A 23,430-nucleotide genomic window follows, 5' to 3' on the forward strand; every position below is an offset into this window, starting at 1 on the left:
ACCAATAGTCAGCCGGGGATGGTGCTCAGTGCAGGCCTTTCTGAAGTCTATCATTATTTCTTTGGTCTTGTCGTCGTTCAGGAAGAGGTTGTGTTTGTTTTACCACTCCACCTCCATCATGTTTGGGTTATGGCTAAGGTCATGGTCATGGTTATGAGTAGGGTTAGAGTTTCCCCGCACAGCAGATAGTGACACAACGGGGCTACCCAAATTCTCACATATTGACAATTGGTCAAAACAAACATTCTGAATCAAAATGTGATGAGTTAGCCCTGTAATAGAATGGCATCCTGTTCAGTGTATAACCTACCTCTCATTCAATGACTGCTGGGAAAGGCTTCAGCCCCTCTGTGACCCTTAATTGGAGTAAGCTATGTATAGGAAATGAATGAATGAATGTGATGACTTGGGAGTGACAATGCATTGACCATATCCAAAGTTGAGTGGACTGCATTTGTGATATTTAAATTGTGCAATAATCAGACATGCCTTACTTAAGTGATGTCATGATGCACATACACCCTGCTTGTACAGACAATGAAACAGCATTGAAAATATCCATTCAACAAAATAAAAATAAGTGCTCATAAAAAAAATACACAACTTCACCTTATTGCTTCAGTGCTTCTCCTCAGGGAGCTTTGGTGGCTGCTGTTTGCTAATGCACTCTGACAGATTTGTGCCAATCCATTAACTCACCAGAAAGTCTGTCATTACCTTCGTCAATGATGTTGGGCAGAGGTTATGTTTTCACCCCGCTTGTTTGTTTGTTTGCCTGTCTGTCTATGAATGTCCTGTAACCCACAATTTTTCATATATGGTTATGAATTTTTTTTTTTTTTTTTTACAGAGGATTCATATCCTGATAGGCAAGAACTGATTCAATTTTCAAGGTCATAGTTCAAAGGTCATAGTCAGGAAAAATCTTGGAAAACTGGAAAAATCCCTGTTCTTTAACATTGAAAACTTTTTCAAGAATTCATACCTCTGCCAAAAAAGATTGCATTTCTTTCATATTTGACAGCATTATGTAGGATGGTATCCTTTATCAACTGACAAAGTTTGATCCGGATCAGATCCAGATTACAGATTTTGTGGCCATTTATATTTTAACATTGAAAACCCCATTTAATGTATATTTTACATTATATCTTAAACAAACATGGCTCACTCTCATATTATTTGAAAGTGAGGTGCAGACTGGCACTCACTATCGCCTGACAAAGTTTGATCCGGATTTGAGCTGGATTGTGGATTTTGTGGACATTTGAATTTAATATTGAAAAGCCCATTCGGTGTACATTTTCCATTATTATCACTTTACCGAGGCGTTGCTGGGCCGGTATCATAGATTTACGTCGACGCTACCTGGCTATACCTGCCTGCTGTGCGTAAACAAATGACGCCATAGCGCGCAGCCCAAGAACTGTCCGCAGAGGGCAAAAAAAAACTGTCCACAGAGGAAAAGATAAAAAGGCGAGAAGTGTGTGTTAGTCCCAATATGGATATTCCAGATGATTTTCTCATGGATAGTACGACAATGAACAGCAGCCAATTAAGCAGCCAGCTTGATGAGAACGCACTGCTGAATTTGGAGAGCAGGGCGCACCAGCCAACACGACAAAAGTTAAAGTGAGCCAACTTTTTATGTACACGTTATGTGTTGTGTATCTCAGTAAGTGACAATAATGCAAATAACATGCTGTTGCTGTGCGGTATGCATTTTCGGAGTCCCTCTGTCCATGCCCAGTTGCCCAAAATGACAGATAGCGACTGGGCATGAACGTCGGGCCTCTGAAAATGCATACCACCCTCCAAAAGCATGTTACTGTATTATTATATCTCAATCATTGGCCCCTTCACACATAACACAATTGAAGCCGACTAGTGCATGAAGGAGGAATTGCATCCCAGTCATTAAAAAATCGGAGCCATCTCCAACGCCTTGTATGAGGTCTGTCTGAAAAGTAAGGGATCTTTTTATTTTTTCAAAAACTATATGGATTTGAATCATGTGCCCTTGCATCAGCCAAGCTTGAACCTTCGTGCGCATGCGTGAGTTTTTTCACGCCTGTCGGTTGCGTCATTCGCCTGTGGGCAGGCTTTGAGTGAGCACTGGTCCAGCCCCCTCGTCGGATTTTCATTGTCAGGGAAATGGCTGAGCGACTGCCGCTTTGCTCCATGAAATTTTTTTCAGAAACTGTGTGAGATAGCCAGGTGGAAACCATTCGGAAAATTCAGATGGCTTTCGATGAAAATTCTATCGGCGTCACACAGATTAAGGACCATTACAACCGGATTAAAGACGGCCCACACTGGCAGAGGGTGCGCCGCGCTCTGAGCGGCCATTGATAGGCTGAAACGACCAGATCATTTCCAAAGTGAAGGCTGTGTTGATCCAGGGCGTCGTGTGACTACCAGAGAAATCGCAGAAAATGTGTACATCAGCACTTTTGCGACACATGCCACTGTTACAGGAGATTTTGTAATGAAAGACGTGCGGAGGAATTCGCACATCGGGACGGAGCCGCTCATGGCGCACAACAAACACCTCCGTGTTGGAAGTCTCACAGGACATGTTGTGACATGCCCAGCTGTTACACAATTTCTCAGATACTCACTCGAAAAAGAAAAGCCACCGAAAGCCGTCTGAATCTTCCGAATGGTTTCCAACACGGAGGTGTTTGTTGTGCGCCATGAGCGGCTCCGTCCCGATGCGCAAATTCCTCCGCACGTCTTTCATTACAAAATCTCCTGTAACAGTGGAATGTGCCGCAAAAGTGCTGATGTCCACATATTCTGCGATTTCTCTGGTAGTCACACTACGTCCCGGATCAACACAGCCTTCACTTTGGAAATGATCTGGTCGTTTCAGCCTGTCGATGGCCGCTCGGAGCGTGGCGCGCCCTCTGCCGGTGTGGGCGTCTTTAATCCGGTTGTAATGGTCCTTAATCTGTGTGACGCCGATAGAATCTTCACCGAAAGCCATCTGAATTTTCCGAATGGTTTCCACCTGGCTGTCTCACACAGTTTCTGAAAAACTTTTCATGGAGCAAAGCGGCAGTCGTTCAGCCATTTCCCTGACAATGAAAATCCGACGAGGGGGCTGGACCAGTGCTCAGTCAAAGCCTGCCCACAGGAGAATGACGCAACCGACAGGCGTGAAAAAACTCACGCATGCGCACGAAGGTTCAAGCTTGGCTGACGCAAGCGCACATGATTCAAATCCATATAGTTTTTGAAAAAAATAAAAAGGTCCGTTACTTTTCGGACAGACCTCGTACAGCTGTTGCTACAACTATTCGCACACACCAGCAGCTGACATCCAACACGGCTCACTGGACACTTAGAAAATGTGGTGCCATTTGCGCTGTCAACATGAAAACAGTGAGCACACGACCACTTTTGAGCTGGCTGTGGAATTTGTCTAAGTGCCTCCATGGCTGTGGAGTTGCCAAGCAACACACATGTGGCGTGCCAGTGTCAGCTCCCCCTTCAATGCATGTGCCGTGTGTGCGTATCGCACGTGTGTTGCGCCCCTACCCCCCACAACACATGCAGCGTGCGTGTGTTTCGTGCCCCCCGCTTCCCCCCGCAACACGTGGCATGCGTGTGTTTTGCGCCCCCCTCCGCTCCCTCCCCGCACAATTCATATGGCGTGTGGGAGGTGGGCAGCAACCTTGCATGGAATGCTGATATGTATGCACAGATAGGGAGCAGCCAGCCAGAGCTCACACTGCACAGCAAGACGCCTCTCAGCTGATCACTGGTCAGAGACTCACTGACAGCTCAAAATGACGGCTCAGTGCACACAACGTGTCACACTACAAAAACAGAGACCACAGCCAGGACAGGTATAGAAATAATTACTACAATAACTACATACACAATTACCTGGCAAAATAACTATAAAAAATGATCACATAACACAGAAACAGAGAGTGACACTTTGGTCTTTGTGCTAAATGGACAGGGGGGCGTGGCTGGCTGCCAACAGCAGCAGCTGTTGAGATCTCCGGTCCTGGATGTCACAGCTGTAGAACACGTAGAACATGTAGAACACATGTTTTGATGGATATGACCACCGTGACGCGCTTGTGTGTGCTTGCTGTCATCACATGGAAATACATAAAACATATATCGCTTTTGCGATGGGCTGGAGTGCGTGCGCACATTGACAGGCTGTCCCAGGGGAAACGGACCATCAGATCATGTGGACATGCAGCAGACGATCTGAATGTCACGTCTTTTTTCACCGTAATTAAAGACGACGAAAATGTCCTCTTCGTCTACATCGTCTATTTTCTCTTTTTTTAAAAAATACATTTATCTCCTTCTTGAATTGAGGTATTTTATACTCCTGTTATAAGACAGTGATTGTAGTGCAGTGGTAAAGTTTCTGTCTGTCAATTAGAGCTTTTCTAAATTACAGGCTCGAATCCTGCGAGTGGCATTTATTTTTTTTATTTAAACAGGGTTATTTAACCGCAGGGTCTGTATTGGGTCCCCTTTTATTTATTATTTATATCAACCCAGTGATATTCACTAATTATACATCAATATCTCATCTATCAGTGTCTGGTGATTATAGTAATTATTTATATACCCGACTGGACATAAAAAGACATAATGAGCGCGCACTGTTTCATTCATGTCATTTCATGACTGTACATCTGTGACCATGGGTCATATACAGAGGCACAGAGGGATCATATTTGTATTGTCCGCTTGACAACAGGGATTAAATATTGGACATTGCAGTTTTTTTTATGGTGTGTAGTTTTTATAATTTTTTTTCTCCACAGCAGCGCCTGATGTGGTTCCACACGTTCCAGCTGCTCACACTGTGTTCCCACTGCGACAGTGTCATCGCGATGGAACGTCACAGCGGGATCATTCGACCATGTCTCCCTCCCAACATCGGCTCGATGTTTTCAGGGTTTGCTCATTCGGCCGTTTCACCGTGATTTGCCCTGATTCCTACTTATTTGTGTTATGCGTGCAGGTGCCCTTCATTTAACCTTTGTTAAACCAGATAAAAAAAAAACCACTGAGATCAAGACCTCTTTCACAAGGGTGATCTGACCAAGAAGGCAGCAGCACACACCAAAGTCAAAAGTGCCTCATTTACTCTCATTTGTGACAATGAGACGCAAAGTGGCACTCTCAGTGAATACACTGAGATTCACCTGCATCTGATTCATATTGCAGATTTAGCAAATATTTGATTTTAACATTGAAAAGCCCTTTTGATCGATATTTTATATTATTATGAAAAGGCACTTCTAACAGTACTTTGACCTGGAAATATTTTCCAAGGTAAAAATTTGTGGAATTGGAACTAGTGTTGGTGGAGGTTTGCGCTCTACAAGCGAGGTGCTCTAGTTTTATTTTGCTTTATAAATAACGTTGTCCGTGGAGTGCTGGCACACTCCAGCTCTTAAAGGGGATGACTGATTACACTCTGCTTTATTATGTGTTATGCCCAAAACACACACATCACTAATTAGGAGGATAAATAAAACCTCTCTGTGCCCTATTTCCTACTCAGATTATCTGCAGTAAATTCTGTGCAAACCCTGACACTATCCCTGGATACCATAGTGTGAAGTGGATGAGAGTCTCAGACTCCCCCTGATGGGGACACCAGTCCATCACAGGTTCGAGGCTAGTTGAGGTTAGTAACACTTTACAGTTGGATGGATGAAGACAACACTGACGAAGTGTCTTGTCCAAGGACACAGACAGGTAGCCTGAAGCAAACACCTGGAATGAAAGCATGGCCAATATACTGGTACTCCAACTTCTAACCCAGAGTCACCTGCTCTGTTCTCAGATTACATGCTGTATGATGAGTTGGACACGCCACAAATCAACATGCTATCAGAGACCATTCACCACAGTTGAAGACAAGATCCTGGATGTCTTCTTTGGTGGTGCTCTGTCAACTTTGTCTTCATGATTGTTTTTAGAGCAAGTAAATGCTGCTCAACTGCTGAATTGGATTCAGGTCAGGTGACTGAACCAACGCAGAATTTTTCCATTTGCCTTTAAAAACTCTTGGTTTGCCTTTGCAGAATGATTTAGGTTGCTGTATTGCAAAATTATTTTTAAAGAATTTGGCTTAATGTGAGCTTATAATAAATCCCTAAACACTACAAAAAATTAATCCTGCTGCTTTTGTCAGCAGTCACATCATCAACTAGATCATGCACTCAGTGCACTGACCTTCACCAATCAGCAGACGACCGTTAGAATTACATCACTGACATCAGCAAGCAGCAATGCTACAAACTAAGAGGAAAATGTGTCTTGCAAGGTTAAAGAATTGAAAGAAAGAAATTAAAGGAAATATTTTCTCTCTCTCTCTCTCTATATATATATATATACACAGTATATATGGATTTAAACTACCAGCAAAATTTCCTAACTCTTCCATCATCCAGTGACCGTTTTGACACAAAACTTGATTTCAATCTGTAAATCACTTTTTTGAGGTTAAGCATCTGTAAAAAAAAAAAAAAGAAAGAAAGAAAAAACAAGACAGACAGCAACAACCACACAACTACCACCTTCCTGCTGTTTGTCAGAGGTGACAAATAAAAATGAAGCAGTTCCACTGATTGCCACACGTGCACACCGCAACACTAACTCCAACATGTCTCCAACATGATTAGGTGGCATGTTTCAGAAGAAACACAACAGCTGCTTCAGTGGCCTCCAGGACCTTGCGACTAGCAACAAGGCTACATAAATCACATGCAAACAAAAGGTCGACTTTACAGGTGCGCCTGCCTGAATGGTGCCCACCTTATTTTCAGAAGGGCCATTAGTCAGAAAACCAGGTGTCGCCGACCGAATGGTCCCCCTAAAAATCGGTCCCCCCTGATGACACGGATCACGGATTAACACCTTGTTTCTGCTTAAAACTGCACACCAGTTGTCATCTATTTCAGCGACAGACATCTGAAGCTTTTATACAACAATCATTTCCACATAAATTCAGCATTATTTCATTATAAAAGGCAGTGGAAGCGATGAGAGCGCTGCAGCTAAACGAGCTGCTAGCTGATGCGTTCACTTAAAACGGCCTCCTTTCTGCTTAAAACTGACTTTAGAATGATTTAAGAGGTTTTCCCTTTATCATCTGATGGTTAATAATCCCATTAATCCATTTAATTGCTTTGGGTGAAGAGACTCTGTATCAGACGTGCTGTTGTGGTGTGAAATGATGCATGCGCAGATGCAAAAGGAGGACCAATTTTTAGGGGCAGACCGTTCAGTCTGTGACACAAGCAGTTTGACAATCAGTTGAGTTTCAGTAGAAAAACCTTTGAACAATAACAGTAGAAAATGTCTTCAGCTTTATTTAAATTATAATTCAAAACTAAAATAAAGACCAGCCTGAATGAATAGCATGCATATGAGCATGTACTTATCTCAACATTGCAAGCAGAGGAAAAGACATTTTCTGACAACCGGGCCTTCTGAAAAGAGGGCAGATTCCGCCTGAACAAGCCCAGACATGCTCCATTGTGCCAACACTACTATTTAAAATAATGTATAAAAGAATAAACCCAATTGATTGTGTTTTGCCGACTCACTCAGTGACTCATTGACTAACTCCATTATGCTGATGCATGTCCTGCTATTCGCAGGGAAAAAGTCATTCCTTTTCTTCTCCTTAAGCTCTTTTCAATGGGCCAATGCCCTTTGGACCTCAGCGACTGCATCCCAAAAGTGGATATTCTAATACAAATTAACATATGTTTGGCATGCCTATAAAAGTTTGTGCTGTAAATGTAACCAAAGAGTGGCCTAAGTGGGCACCAGGACACTGCTAATCACCGGAAAACCCTTATTACATGATTACTGGAAAACTCAAATTGACTTTCCTGCTTTTCAGGCTCAGCCATGTTTATCTTGTCCTAAACTCTAGGCATTTTTTTGGTGTCATATATGTTCTTCTGGGAGGGTGTTGTTGAGTGTTTTTCCTACCTCAGGGAAAGAATCATCCTGTCATTAAATGATATGGTCATACTGAATGTCTGCGCTGTCTTGCAGATGAGTTTGTTTTGGATTTTACATATGATGATGTCATGATGCTTTTCTTCAGTGGTACCAACTGCTCTTTGAAGCCGACTTTGCCGGATAACAGCAATTACTGTAATTCCAAATGCAAATTAACACTTGAAATCCACCGTAGTTGTTTAAGCTGCTTACTTGAAAACAAAACAAATAGAAAAGTATGTGATGCTTACTATTATCCCTGACCAGGCCTGAAGGAGTAAATCAATACAAAGATTAAATGTTTTAATTTGCACTGAGAAATTAATTTAGTTGGTTCATTACAGTGTTTTTTTCTCATTACCAATGGCACCCATGACAAGGCACTACCGAAACACAGACAAAGCTTTAAATATCTTTTAAAATCTTGAAATGCATTTATTAGAGTTTGGAAGTTATAACTCCAAATTATATAATGACTGGCCTTTCATACACTGTTAAGAAGACTATAGATTTACAATAAATAAATAAAAATCAACATTCATTTTAGTGTCGGTGGCTGATCAATGATGAATTTTGTGTTTCTGGTTATCATGAGAATCACTGGCTTTTACTATTTATCATAAAGTATATATATATATATATATATATATATATATATATATATATATATATATATATATATATATATATATATATATATATATATATATATTCACTGGAAGGTGTTGCCACCAAATAGAGCAGTATTAGCATTATAATTTTGCTGCTAAAAATGATTGCAATCCATTACCTCATGATACAGTCTATTAGAAAAAGCATGAATGTCCGACAATTTAAAAGAGCTCAAACAAAATTATCACTCACAAAACTTTGATGTAAGTCCAAAACATGAATAAATGAAATTACAAAAACAAACTAGAATGCACACTCAGAGAGTACAACACCTGTGCTGTTTGGCAGAGATTAAATTATTTTATATTTCTGTGTAATTCAGTATCATCAATATGATTCTATGTGGTCTTGATGCTTGATCAAGTCTGTCTAAAATTTAACCAGTGCGCTCGGTGTATATGGAAACAATTCTTCAAAACAGCCATTGTAAGAGTTCTTATTAGTGTTTGATAGGAACCGTAGGTGTATCTGTAACCAATTCCTCCAAATGGACATTCTGAATGTTTAACCTATCAGTGTCATCTACGGTCAAAGGTCCTGTGACCAAAAGAAAGGTTATATATGACTTCAAATTGGTGTTTAAGAGTTAAGAGTTTTTATTGTCATGTGCACAGTAAACACAGGCAGTTATACCACACAATGAAATTCTTACTCTGTTCATTCTCCCTTGAAGATTTGCCTGTAGAAAGTTCACATCAGATGATTTAAAAATACATTGTAATATACATATTATTAGACTGAAGAATGTACTATATACACTATTTAAAGAATGTACAGTTTAGAGGATGTTTAATAGGGAGTGTAAGTGTAGTTGTAACCAATTCCTTAAAAGAACTATCCTTAGTTTACCTTTCACTGTCATTGAAGGCCAAAAATGTTAACGGTCATGTGACCAAAGGACAAGCGATATATTATTGTTCAATAGTCACCATAGGGTAGGTGTATTTCGAACCAATTCCTTAAATCAGCCATTCTAATTTAGTTTACCCTTTCAACATCATTGATGGTCAAAGGTCACGTAACCAACAGAAAGGTGATATGTGACTTCATATTAGTGTTTAATAGGAACCACAAGCATATCTATAACAAATTCCTTGAAATAGTCATTCTAAACAAGTCACACGTTCATAAAATTAAAGGAGAAGTTTGACATTTTTCAACCTAGACTCTATTTTCAGATGTTTTAGGGGCTATCTTTCAGTTGGGACAAAAATTAATTTAGTTGGTTCATTATTCAGTTAGAATGCAAACACCGGCGCTGGGTAACAGGCTAATTAATGTTACTGGACAGAACACTCAAGAGTAAACTGCTTCTTGGTGCCACTGAACAGACAACACCATCAGATGTGTCTAATAGTACTGACAAGATCCTGACATGGGGCTAAACATACACATTTTATCTTATTAAATGTAAATAAACCTTTTAAAGTGATTAGTCACACAGTTAGCTGCTTACCTTAGTCTCGCCTGTGCATACCCATCAATGAACCTTGACCTCATATTCAGTATTAGTTTTCAACTGTAATTCTCTGTGATATGCAGTTAAAATAAGTAGAATGTGAAGTTGGAGAGTGCATAGCTCCACTGTCGTTTCTGACACTGACCAACAAAGGAGCTTCAACCTTCTGACTGTGATCTAAAACTGTAAATAAGGCACATGGTTTGAATGTTAAAGGAGACCTGCATTGAAAAAAATGCAGTCAGATTTTTTGAACAAAAAATGACTTACATTTACACATGAGATCCTTCTGAATGTAGTAAAGTAAATCTGCAAGCCCAGATCTGTCATTCAACGGAGAAATCTTCATTTGAAAATGACAGATTTACAGCTAACATTTAGCCCTCTGCAAATTGTCCCTCTCATCATGGACGCTGCCGAGACGTCATGGACAAGACCCTCTCCCAGCATGCATTGCGCCAATTGTAATTTGTGGATTTACGTCAGTTTGCATCTGCACCTTATTCTTGTCTTATTCGGAAGGATCTACTTTTTTTAAAACTTCATATTGTCTTGCGGCACGTTTGGTGAGTACACATTTCTTTTATTTGTGCTTGAAAATTATTTTGGGGGACCTTTTCATACGCCCGTTTGATTGAGTGGTGTCGCAATGAAAATCTACTGTCTTTCGCCTCCGGTACCATCGCGGGATATGGAGGCGAGACCCGCAAAGAATCCCAGTCATTAAAAATATATAAACCTCTCTCAGCGTCCATGGAGCTCTGGGGCTCCAATTGCCGAGACGTGCGGTGCTGTGGATTTTGCCGCAAGACATCTGTCCTTGCAGCAACAGGTGTACTGGCCACTTCGCATTAAAACAGCGAGCGTAATCTCAGGACTTGTGCCAAGTGTGCAGCAGCTCCATTCAGTAGACAGAGGGGTGATGCCGGTGTTGTGCGCTGAATCTGGCACAACACCGGCTGCAAAGCAGACACGGGCGGTGTGAGTGGCCCGCGTCGGCGGTTAACGAGCTCATTAACGAGCCCGCAGACTTAATAAGTGCAGCGGAGGCAGAGAGCGGGAGAGGAAGAACGGCGCCCGCTGTCGATGTCGTTGCTGATCTGAGCACACAGAGCTGTATCTCACATTCATTGCAGCTTACTTTTGGATGTTGAAACCAGGACGTGTATAAGTAACATTACTAACAGATAAAATCAATTTCAATGCGGGATCGGACTGAAGGTGGGAGTGCGTCGTCTTGTCCCTGACGTCATGGAAATGATACGGCTGTACAAACTGTTTTCACAGAGGGCTAAATTTTAGCTGCAAATTGTCATTTTTAAATGAAGATTTCTCCGCTTACAGATTTTCACTCACTGGGCTTACAGATTTACTTTACTGCATTCACAAGGGTCTTATAAATACATATCAGCTATTTCTTTCTGAAATCTGACCACATTTATTTCAATGCAGGTCTACTTTAAAGAACAAGATAAAAGGAAATCCAATTTTCCAAAGTCAAAGACACTGAAAAAAGAGAAAATGACAACATCCACAAAACTGAGTGAACTCTTCAACTCAACTCTCCATAAAATTCCACTATAGTTAGTAAACCACCTTTTGAGTTCCAGAGTCCACAGAAAGACAGAGACATAGACAGTTTCACCAAACTCATGTGTAGTTTCCAAAATTTTTTTCTTTTTGTCATTACAATTTAAAATACAGTTTGTCCTGACAATCCCCATCTCTGCTTCTTTTCTTTTGCTTACCCTTCTTCTCCTTTCCATCCTCCTCCACTTCTCCAGCACCCAGCAGGGTGAAGATGATGCCAGTCTGTGAGTTGACACCTACAGCCGTCACCAGCATCCTGCCTGAGCCTTCCATCACATGGGTACCTGAACAGCGAGATAACTTTTTTACTTTTACAGTGATTGCACAGCGACACCCCCAAGTGGTCTCAGATGTGAAAGAACTGGGACCTTGCATGGTTCTGTCACAAATGCAGACTGGTTGTCTGGAGCAGCTGTTCCAGCAGTGTCCTTTCTTATGTTAGAGCCCCTTCACACATAACACGAAAGACGCAGAAACCTGAAGAAAATCCAGAAACCAAAAACAAAATGGAGAACATTCCACCTGCTGTCAGGAGGGGCACGTAGTTGGACAGGCGTGCACGAAATCAGTGCTGCGGTATCGTGCACGCTCGTGTTTGCGTGCACAAACACAGTGCGACCATGTGGAAAGTCGCGCACACAGCGGCGGAGCAAAAAATTAATAAAACAACACAATTTATACTTAATTCCTGTTATAAAGAACAGATTTAGCCTCCGCCTCGACATACACCAGGAAGTAATGAAATGAATTATTACAATGTGGGGACATCCCACAGTGACACGTGCCTCAGGTAGGCATCTCGTGGGGTGATTTCCTGCATGACACGAGATTCACCAGTGTAGCGTTGCACTGACAAACTGGTCAGCTGAAGTGATATGTGTTTTAATTTATTCCCATGTGAGGACAGCATGCCAACATCCGCGTTTCACAGTACAGTCATGTGAGGTCGTATCCTACAAGCCAGTACAGGTGTTCCCGAGCTATAATTTGTGAACACAGATATGTGAACAGCTGCATGTTGCAGGGGGACACGCCCACCTCTGTCAGCCGTCCTCAGCAGCTCACAGAACAAAAAAGGCTCACTCTCTGTTGGTTTGTTCTGTGATTTTAATTTTATGTAAGTATTATTATGTGTTTGTCCTGCATCTCTGTCTGATGTCTGTGTTGTAATGTAACACCTTGCGTGCACGGTCACATCCAGCTTTCAGTCGGCGGTCAGCTGACATGCGCCGCATATCCACAGCAAAGCGTATGAGCAAAGCGATCACACATGAATGAGTTCACGCCTTCACCCTTATTTGTTGTATTTAATTTCCACTCTTTCTGTCTGTCATGTAAACTACAATTTACATGGTGGAAGTGACATCAGTCGTCTGGGCTGGCTTCACACCGTGCCGCATGCTCAGATGCTGAGGGCGTGAGCGCCGACACACACATGTGCATTGCGTGTTCTCGAACTGAGTTGTAGGACACAGCAGTCAGCTGGTCCAGCAGCACACTGCGCTGGACAGCGACCAGACTCTGGGACCCCCAGCCACAGCTGACAATGTTGGATTCATGGTGTGTGTGTGTGTATGTGTGTTGGTGGTGGTGGTGGGGGATGGCACACTCCACAAGCCATTCGTGTTGGGGGGACGACAACCCACTGCACACCCCATTTGTGTGTGTGTGTGTGTGTCCCCGCCTTTTCTAAGTGTCCAGCAAGCGGTGTTAGATGTTCCTGTGTGGCAACTGGAATTTGGCCAACACCTTCCGAAAGGGGGATCAAATGAGCATGCGTAGGGATTCGCTGTCTTTCGGCCACTTGTGTGCGCGAATGGTTGTGGCGACAGGTGTACGAGGCATTTGGAGCAGCTCCGATTTTTCACGAATGGCATGCAAATTCCTCCTTCGTGCGCTAGTCGGCTTCAATCCCATAATGTGTGATGGGGCCCTTAGTGTTATTGGGAATTGCATTAGATGGAAGTGTTATTAGAATTCATAAATTGATATTTTAGTGAATTGGACCTGAACAGGTGTTGCAGAGCTTCTCGTTGGTGATCCCTCAAAAGAAGGCGTGGATGTGTTTCGTGTGTCCTCCCTCATAGAGAGTACTTTAAGCAACATGCCTATTTTACCTGCACAAACTGATCCACAAGGAAAAATATTCAAAAATTCCTTTGTTAGTGAATGGACTGCCTTTCTGCAGAATGTTTTCGTTCCTCAAATGCTCAAAGCCTGTTTCAATGATACTGCATATGCTCATGCAAAAACTGATGGAGCTCAGCGACAAACAAATACCCCTGATTTAGATGACTCAAAAATGTTTAAATTTAGTCAATTTAGTCAAAGTGGTTTGCTCTCTGTACAAGTCCATGTCCAATGCTTTAGACTTGGTCTTTGCTAGTGGTATTGCCATTTGAGGATATCAACACATCCCCTTACACTAGCTGTTTTCGAACACTTCTTCATTAAGTCTGAAGCGTGATTAGCCTGCCTGATGAGCCTGGATGTCTTTAAGTCATCTACTTGATGCATTACTTCCTTTACAATATCTGTGTTTAGTGTCTGATTCCCTGCTCCAATAGCTCTAAATTGTAAGGTTTTTGCCTTGCCTGGCATGATGGCATATTAAATTACAAACATGCATTATTAGCTGCAAAGAGGGCTTATTATTTCTGATCTAATTAGCACAACAAAACATAATCCAATATTATTTTTGAAACCATGGCCAAACTTATTCAAAGGCAATCATCCACACTTTTTCTTGGATTATTTTGACAATAAAATAGAGGATATTAGGGCAAATGTTTAACCAACTTCAGTCAGGTTGAATGATCCATGTTTGGTGCTAATTCTGACAGAAAACTAATAATAACTGCTCCTGATACTGGTGCTGCTGAAAATTGTGGATGACACTAAAAATACTACTTGTCTCTCTGATCCACTGCCAATTAAATTAAGGATCTATGGTCTTCTTTAGGTCCAACTGTTCTGAATATTATTAAACTGTCACATTCAACAGTACTGCTCTTGCATGTTTTAAATCTGTAGTGGTTAAACCTCAGCTTAAAAAATCCCAACCTGTATCATAGTTTATTGGCTAATTATAGACTGGTATCAAATGTACCTCACTTAACTCTTGAAAAAGCAGATTCACATAAACTTACCGTATGGCAGAAATGATCTCTTTGAGCCATAACACTTAACATTTAGGACTTACCACTCCACAAAGGCAGCACTTACTAAAGTAACTAATGATCTACTGCTTGCTATGGGATCCAGAGATCATGACACTACTACTGCTGCTGCTGGATCTTAAGCCCCTTTCACACCGGGCCAACGTAGAGGTGCGTAATACGGTGTACCGACTACACTGAGCTATGCAGCTCTACGCCGAGTTTAAGCAACTCTATGCTAAGTTTTTGCTCCCCTACGCAGCAGTATGCTGATGGGGTACACGAGGCAGACACAAAACATTAAACATGTTTAATATTTTCGGCGTAGAGCACAGGACGCAGAAAGTATGCAGATTTTAAGCAAGTCTACACAACACACTGCAGCTATATGTAACTACTGTACACAAAGCCTCCACAATTCTACACAGCCAGGGCGAAAAATCCTTTAAGGTTTTTTTTTTTATCAGTAATTGATAGATTGAAAGATTTTATTCATCCCGCTGGAATTTGCTGTTAGTGAAGCTTCAAAACCACGGAATAAGAAGAGATGAGCCAAGCTTCCATCTTCAGAGGACATGTCCACGTCCATTCCTCATGGACAGATTGCTAGCGAGAGGACATGTCCATGTCCACCGTCCACTCCTCACATATGGATTGCGCACGCCATCCAAGTTCTCACAAGACTGTGGCAAGTTAAATAAAGTCCATTAACTCCTGCTCATGGACCCATCGCCAGCAAGAGGACATGTACACCATCTTCTCCTCATGGATGGAATGCATGCACGATTGCCAGCTGCAGCTCCACGGCACTTTCACCTTCTTACGTTCTGTCATGATTGTGGTACATTATTAAATCAATCAATCAATCAATCAATTTTTTTATATAGCGCCAAATCACAACAAACAGTTGCCCCAAGGCGCTTTATATTGTAAGGCAAGGCCATACAATAATTATGTAAAACCCCAACGGTCAAAACGACCCCCTGTGAGCAAGCACTTGGCTACAGTGGGAAGGAAAAACTCCCTTTTAACAGGAAGAAACCTCCAGCAGAACCAGGCTCAGGGAGGGGCAGTCTTCTGCTGGGACTGGTTGGGGCTGAGGGAGAGAACCAGGAAAAAGACATGCTGTGGAGGGGAGCAGAGATCGATCACTAATGATTAAATGCAGAGTGGTGCATACAGAGCAAAAAGAGAAAGAAACAGTGCATCATGGGAACCCCCCAGCAGTCTACGTCTATAGCAGCATAACTAAGGGATGGTTCAGGGTCACCTGATCCAGCCCTAACTATAAGCTTTAGCAAAAAGGAAAGTTTTAAGCCTAATCTTAAAAGTAGAGAGGGTGTCTGTCTCCCTGATCTGAATTGGGAGCTGGTTCCACAGGAGAGGAGCCTGAAAGCTGAAGGCTCTGCCTCCCATTCTACTCTTACAAACCCTAGGAACTACAAGTAAGCCTGCAGTCTGAGAGCGAAGCGCTCTATTGGGGTGATATGGTACTACGAGGTCCCTAAGATAAGATGGGACCTGATTATTCAAAACCTTATAAGTAAGAAGAAGAATTTTAAATTCTATTCTAGAATTAACAGGAAGCCAATGAAGAGAGGCCAATATGAGTGAGATATGCTCTCTCCTTCTAGTCCCCGTCAGTACTCTAGCTGCAGCATTTTGAATTAACTGAAGGCTTTTTAGGGAACTTTTAGGACAACCTGATAATAATGAATTACAATAGTCCAGCCTAGAGGAAATAAATGCATGAATTAGTTTTTCAGCATCACTCTGAGACAAGACCTTTCTGATTTTAGAGATATTGCGTAAATGCAAAAAAGCAGTCCTACATATTTGTTTAATATGCGCTTTGAATGACATATCCTGATCAAAAATGACTCCAAGATATCTCACAGTATTACTAGAGGTCAGGGTAATGCCATCCAGAGTAAGGATCTGGTTAGACACCATGTTTCTAAGATTTGTGGGGCCAAGTACAATAACTTCAGTTTTATCTGAGTTTAAAAGCAGGAAATTAGAGGTCATCCATGTCTTTATGTCTGTAAGACAATCCTGCAGTTTAGCTAATTGGTGTGTGTCCTCTGGCTTCATGGATAGATAAAGCTGGGTATCATCTGCGTAACAATGAAAATTTAAGCAATACCGTCTAATAATACTGCCTAAGGGAAGCATGTATAAAGTGAATAAAATTGGTCCTAGCACAGAACCTTGTGGAACTCCATAATTAACTTTAGTCTGTGAAGAAGATTCCCCATTTACATGAACAAATTGTAATCTATTAGACAAATATGATTCAAACCACCGCAGCGCAGTGCCTTTAATACCTATGGCATGCTCTAATCTCTGTAATAAAATTTTATGGTCAACAGTATCAAAAGCAGCACTGAGGTCTAACAGAACAAGCACAGAGATGAGTCCACTGTCCGAGGCCATAAGAAGATCATTTGTAACCTTCACTAATGCTGTTTCTGTACTATGATGAATTCTAAAACCTGACTGAAACTCTTCAAATAGACCATTCCTCTGCAGATGATCAGTTAGCTGTTTTACAACTACCCTTTCAAGAATTTTTGAGAGAAAAGGAAGGTTGGAGATTGGCCTATAATTAGCTAAGATAGCTGGGTCAAGTGATGGCTTTTTAAGTAATGGTTTAATTACTGCCACCTTAAAAGCCTGTGGTATATAGCCAACTAACAAAGATAGATTGATCATATTTAAGATCGGAGCATTAAATAATGGTAGGGCTTCCTTGAGCAGCCTGGTAGGAATGGGGTCTAATAAACATGTTGATGGTTTGGATGAAGTAACTAATGAAAATAACTCAGACAGAACAATCGGAGAGAAAGAGTCTAACCAAATACCGGCATCACTGAAAGCAGCCAAAGATAACGATATGTCTTTGGGATGGTTATGAGTAATTTTTTCTCTAATAGTTAAAATTTTGTTAGCAAAGAAAGTCATGAAGTCATTACTAGTTAAAGTTAATGGAATACTCAGCTCAATAGAGCTCTGACTCTTTGTCAGCCTGGCTACAGTGCTGAAAAGAAACCTGGGGTTGTTCTTATTTTCTTCAATTAGTGATGAGTAGAAAGATGTCCTAGCTTTACGGAGGGCTTTTTTATAGAGCAACAGACTCTTTTTCCAGGCTAAGTGAAGATCTTCTAAATTAGTGAGACGCCATTTCCTCTCCAACTTACGGGTTATCTGCTTTAAGCTACGAGTTTGTGAGTTATACCACGGAGTCAGACACTTCTGATTTAAAGCTCTCTTTTTCAGAGGAGCTACAGCATCCAAAGTTGTCTTCAATGAGGATGTAAAACTATTGACGAGATACTCTATCTCCCTTACAGAGTAATTTAGCTACTCTGCACTGTGTTGGTATATGGCATTAGAGAACATAAAGAAGGAATCATATCTAAAACCTAGTTACAGCGCTTTCTGAAAGGCTTCTAGTGTAATGAAACTTATTCCCCACTGCTGGGTAGTCCATCAGAGTAAATGTAAATGTTATTAAGAAATGATCAGACAGAAGGGAGTTTTCAGGGAATACTGTTAAGTCTTCTATTTCCATACCATAAGTCAGAACAAGATCTAAGATATGATTAAAGTGGTGGGTGGACTCATTTACTTTTTGAGCAAAGCCAATAGAGTCTAATAATAGATTAAATGCAGTGTTGAGGCTGTCATTCTCAGCATCTGTGTGGATGTTAAAATCGCCCACTATAATTATCTTATCTGAGCTAAGCACTAAGTCAGACAAAAGGTCTGAAAATTCACAAAGAAACTCACAGTAACGACCAGGTGGACGATAGATAATAACAAATAAAACTGGTTTTTGGGACTTCCAATTTGGATGGACAAGACTAAGAGTCAAGCTTTCAAATGAATTAAAGCTCTGTCTGGGTTTTTGATTAATTAATAAGCTGGAATGGAAGATTGCTGCTAATCCTCCGCCCCGGCCTGTGCTACGAGCATTCTGACAGTTAGTGTGACTCGGGGGTGTTGACTCATTTAAACTAACACATTCATCCTGCTGTAACCAGGTTTCTGTTAGGCAGAATAAATCAATATGTTGATCAATTATTATATCATTTACCAACAGGGACTTAGAAGAGAGAGACCTAATGTTTAATAGACCACATTTAACTGTTTTAGTCTGTGGTGCAGTTGAAGGTGCTATATTATTTTTTCTTTTTGAATTTTTATGCTTAAATAGATTTTTGCTGGTTATTGGTAGTCTGGGAGCAGGCACCGTCTCTACGGGGATGGGGTAATGAGGGGATGGCAGGGGGAGAGAAGCTGCAGAGAGGTGTGTAAGACTACAACTCTGCTTCCTGGTCCCAACCCTGGATAGTCACGGTTTGGAGGATTTAAGAAAATTGGCCAGATTTCTAGAAATGAGAGCTGCTCCATCCAAAGTGGGATGGATGCCGTCTCTCCTAACAAGACCAGGTTTTCCCCAGAAGCTTTGCCAATTATCTATGAAGCCCACCTCATTTTTTGGACACCACTCAGACAGCCAGCAATTCAAGGAGAACATGCGGCTAAACATGTCACTCCCGGTCCGATTGGGGAGGGGCCCAGAGAAAACTACAGAGTCCGACATTGTTTTTGCAAAGTTACACACCGATTTAATGTTAATTTTAGTGACCTCCGATTGGCGTAACCGGGTGTCATTACTGCCGACGTGAATTACAATCTTACCAAATTTACGCTTAGCCTTAGCCAGCAGTTTCAAATTTCCTTCAATGTCGCCTGCTCTGGCCCCCGGAAGACAATTGACTATGGTTGCTGGTGTCGCTAACTTCACATTTCTCAAAACAGAGTCGCCAATAACCAGAGTTTGATCCTCGGCGGGTGTGTTGTCGAGTGGGGAAAAACGGTTAGAGATGTGAACGGGTTGGCGGTGTACACGGGGCTTCTGTTTAGGGCTACGCTTCCTCCTCACAGTCACCCAGTCGGCCTGCTTTCCCGGCTGCTCGGGATCTGCCAGGGGGTAACTAACGGCGGCTAAGCTACCTTGGTCCGCACCGACTACAGGGGCCTGGCTAGCTGTAGAATTTTCCACGGTGCGGAGCCGAGTCTCCAATTCGCCCAGCCTGGCCTCCAAAGCTACGAATAAGCTACACTTATTACAAGTACCATTACTGCTAAAGGAGGCCGAGGAATAACTAAACATTTCACACCCAGAGCAGAAAAGTGCGGGAGAGACAGGAGAAGCCACCATGCTAAATCGGCTAAGAGCTAGTAGCTACGCTAAGCTAGCGGATTCCTAAAAACACGCAAAGTGAATAATGTGTAAATAATTTAGAGGTGATTCAGCAGAAGGAGTGCTTTAGTTAAGGCACGTAAAGATTACACTGGGAAACAAATCGTAATCTAGATAACTAGATCAATCTAACTGCGCAGATTAAACAGCTAACAGATACAGAAAAACACCGCTGTGCTCCGGAACAGGAAGTGATACAATACCGCAGTGAGAGCCAACCACCAGTAGAGGCAAGCAAGAGTCAATTAACTCCTAGAAATAATGTATTCTGACTTTTTCCAATGTATCAAATCCATCTGTGTATCCATGCAGTCTGTAAACAGTGTCATGGAGCCAAGCTCGCCCCCCCACGCAAGGTTTTGTTTTCTCTCTCTGTTTCTTTCTCTCTATCTCTCCCTGCGCGCAACTGCACACCATTCCTGCATACGAGAACTAGATACGAAGCACAATGCAGCTCTTCTCAAGCACGGTGTGAAAGGGGTTTTATTGCAGTTTCTGACACTGTGAATCACTATTGTTTGATAGGTTGGAAAATTATTTTGGCATTTCCAGACGGGTTCCCTCATGGTTGCAATCATATTTATCCAATCAATCGCAGTATGTCATTCATGATATCATTACTTCCAAAATGTCCTCCAAAACGTCCTCTTTAACACCATATGTGGTGTGGATGCCATATTTCATAAGTGATATATGGTGCTGTCTGATTTTTTCTGACTTCTTTCATATTTTTTCTGACTTTTAAAAAATGTCATGTGTTTTGTTTTGTGAAATTTTTTTCCATTGTGTTTTTTTTTTTGGTGCAATGTAGCTTCTCAGCGATTGCAATGTTTATAATGACAGTGATGTCACTAATGTTGTGGTCAACTTTCTGGAGGCCAGGGACACTGAAACTCTGTGCTGCAAGAGTTTAGATAAGAAGTGCATTTGTAAATGTAGGAGATGACCACATTTTAGGTAACAATTTCCTGTCTTATCAAGTCACTACTCACATGTCAATCCCTGCTGTATTGTGTTCCAGAATAAATCTATCTGTACACATAGACAGACAAACAGTGACAACAAACCTGAGAGCAGCATGGGGTCCTTATCCACAGACTTCCGTACATGGTCAGACTCTCCTGTGAGTGAGCTTTCATCTATTTTCAAATCGTTGCCCTGGACCAAGATACCATCTGCTGGCAGCAGGTCCCCTGGACACAGAAGTACATCTCAGATATGATTGGATTATGTGAAACCTGGCTTAAACCTACAGCTGCCCTCCCCTTAAATGAGGACATTTAGTCATGTCCTTCGTGATGCGAAGCAAGGCGGGGGTGTTGCTCTTATTTATAAATCTAGGTTTAGCTTATTAGCTGTTGGGGGTCACAAATATAATTCGTTTGAACATCTGATTCTCCGCTCTGCGAACGATGCTACGTACTGCCAAGGTCACAAGAACAAAAATCAGCCGTATTACTTTGTCACTGTATATAGGCTCCCTGGCCCATACTCTGAATTCTTAGATGAATTTGGTGAGTTTATCTCTAACTTGTCTACTAGTGCAGACAACATTCTGATTATTGGTGACTTCAACATTCAAATCAGCCTTCTGATCCCCTCTGCAAATCATTTATGGACATTATGGATGTATTGGGATTTCAGTAATGCATTCAGGATTCTGTGCACATTAGTGGAAATACCCTGGATTTGGTTCTTGCCAGTGGTATTGCTGTCACAAATATTGACATCATATCTCTTGCATCAGTAGTCTCTGATCACTCACTTACAACCCCAATTCCAATGAAGTTGGGATGTTGTGTAAAATGTAAATAAAAACAGAATACAATGATTTGCAACTCCTCTTCAACCTATATTCAATCAAATACACCACGAAGACAAGATATTTAATGTTCAAACTGATAAACTTTATTGGTTTTGTGCAAATATTTGATCATTTTGAAATGGATGCCTGCAACATGTTTCAAAAAAGTTGGGACAGTGGTATGTTTACCACTGTGTTACATCTCCTTTCCTTCTAACAACACTCAATAAGCATTTGGGAACTTTGAGTCCGGGGTCTCCGTTGTTGTATTTTGCGCTTCATAATGTGCCACACATTTTCAATGGGCGACAGGTCTGCACTGCAGGCAGGCCAGTCTAGCACTCGCAGTCTTTTACTACAAAGGCACACTGTTGTAACACGTGCAGAATGTGGCTTGGCATTGTCTTGCTGAAATAAGCAGGGATGTCTCTGAAAAAGACGTTGCTTGAATGGCAGCATGTGTTGCTCCAAAACCTGGATGCACCTTTCAGCATTGATGGCACCATCACAGATGTGTAAGCTGTCCACCCCATGGGCACTAACACACCCCCATACCATTACAGATGCTGGCTTTTGAACTTTGCGCTGGTAACAGTCTGGATTGTCTTTTTCCTCTTTCGTCTGGAGGTCACGACATCCATGATTTCCAAAAACAATTTGAAATGTGGACTCATCAGACCACAGCACACTTTTCCAAATTGAGTCTCAAAGGTGACGCATTTCAAATGAGCTCGGGCCCAGAGAAGGTGGCGGTGTTTCTGGATGTTGTTGATGCATGGCCTTCACTTTGCATGGTAGTTTTAACTTGCACTTGTAGATGTAGCAACGAACTGTATTAACTGACAATGGTTTTCTGAAGTGTTCTTGAGCCCACATGGTAAGATCCTTTACACAATGATGTTGATTTTTAATGCCCGAGGGATCGATGGTCACGGGCATTCAATGTTGGTTTTTGGCCTTGCTGCTTACATGTAAACAGTTCTCTAGATAATCTGAATCCTCTGATTATATTATGGGCTGTAGATGATGGAATACCTAAATTCCTTGCAATTGAACATCGAGAAACATTGTTCTTAAACTGTTGGACTATTTTTTCACAAAGTTGTTCACAAAGTGATAATCCTCGCCCCATCTTTGCTTGTGAATGGCTGAGCCTTTTGGGGATGCTCCTTTTATACCAATCATGACACTCATTTGTTTCCAATTAACCTGTTCCCCTGTGGAATGTTCCAAACAGGTGTTCTTTGAGCATTCATCAACTTTCCAAGTCTTTTGTCGCCCCTGTCCCAACTTCCTTGAAATGTGTTGCAGGCATCCATTTCAAAATGAGCAAATATTTGCACAAAAACAATAAAGTCTTTCAATTTCAACATTAAATATCTTGTCTTTGTTGTGTAATCAGTTGAATATAGGTTAAAGAGGATTTGAAAATCATTGTATTCTGTTTTTATTTACATTTTACACA

The 23,430-nt window shown here is 41.6% G+C and overlaps 1 protein-coding gene across 4 annotated transcripts in view; it reads right to left on the reverse strand.

Moving 5' to 3' along the window:
* Nucleotides 1-23,430, reverse strand: part of atp2b3b (ATPase plasma membrane Ca2+ transporting 3b) — a 347,919-nt gene that overhangs the window by 149,462 nt on the left and 175,027 nt on the right. For 3 of the 4 annotated variants that reach the window (XM_034172060.1, XM_034172063.1, XM_034172061.1), the window contains exons 4-5: nt 21,229-21,354; nt 11,890-12,015 (exon numbers count right to left, since the gene is read on the reverse strand). In XM_034172060.1, coding sequence (XP_034027951.1) covers nt 11,890-12,015; nt 21,229-21,354 — 252 coding nt within the window. Of the gene's footprint in view, nt 1-8,086; nt 8,126-11,856; nt 12,016-21,228; nt 21,355-23,430 lie in introns of all 4 variants that reach the window. The other variant, XM_034172062.1, reaches the window with a different exon arrangement.

This window comes from Thalassophryne amazonica, chromosome 6 (genome assembly GCF_902500255.1).
Source record: "Thalassophryne amazonica chromosome 6, fThaAma1.1, whole genome shotgun sequence".
NCBI classification, from domain to species: domain Eukaryota; kingdom Metazoa; phylum Chordata; class Actinopteri; order Batrachoidiformes; family Batrachoididae; genus Thalassophryne; species Thalassophryne amazonica.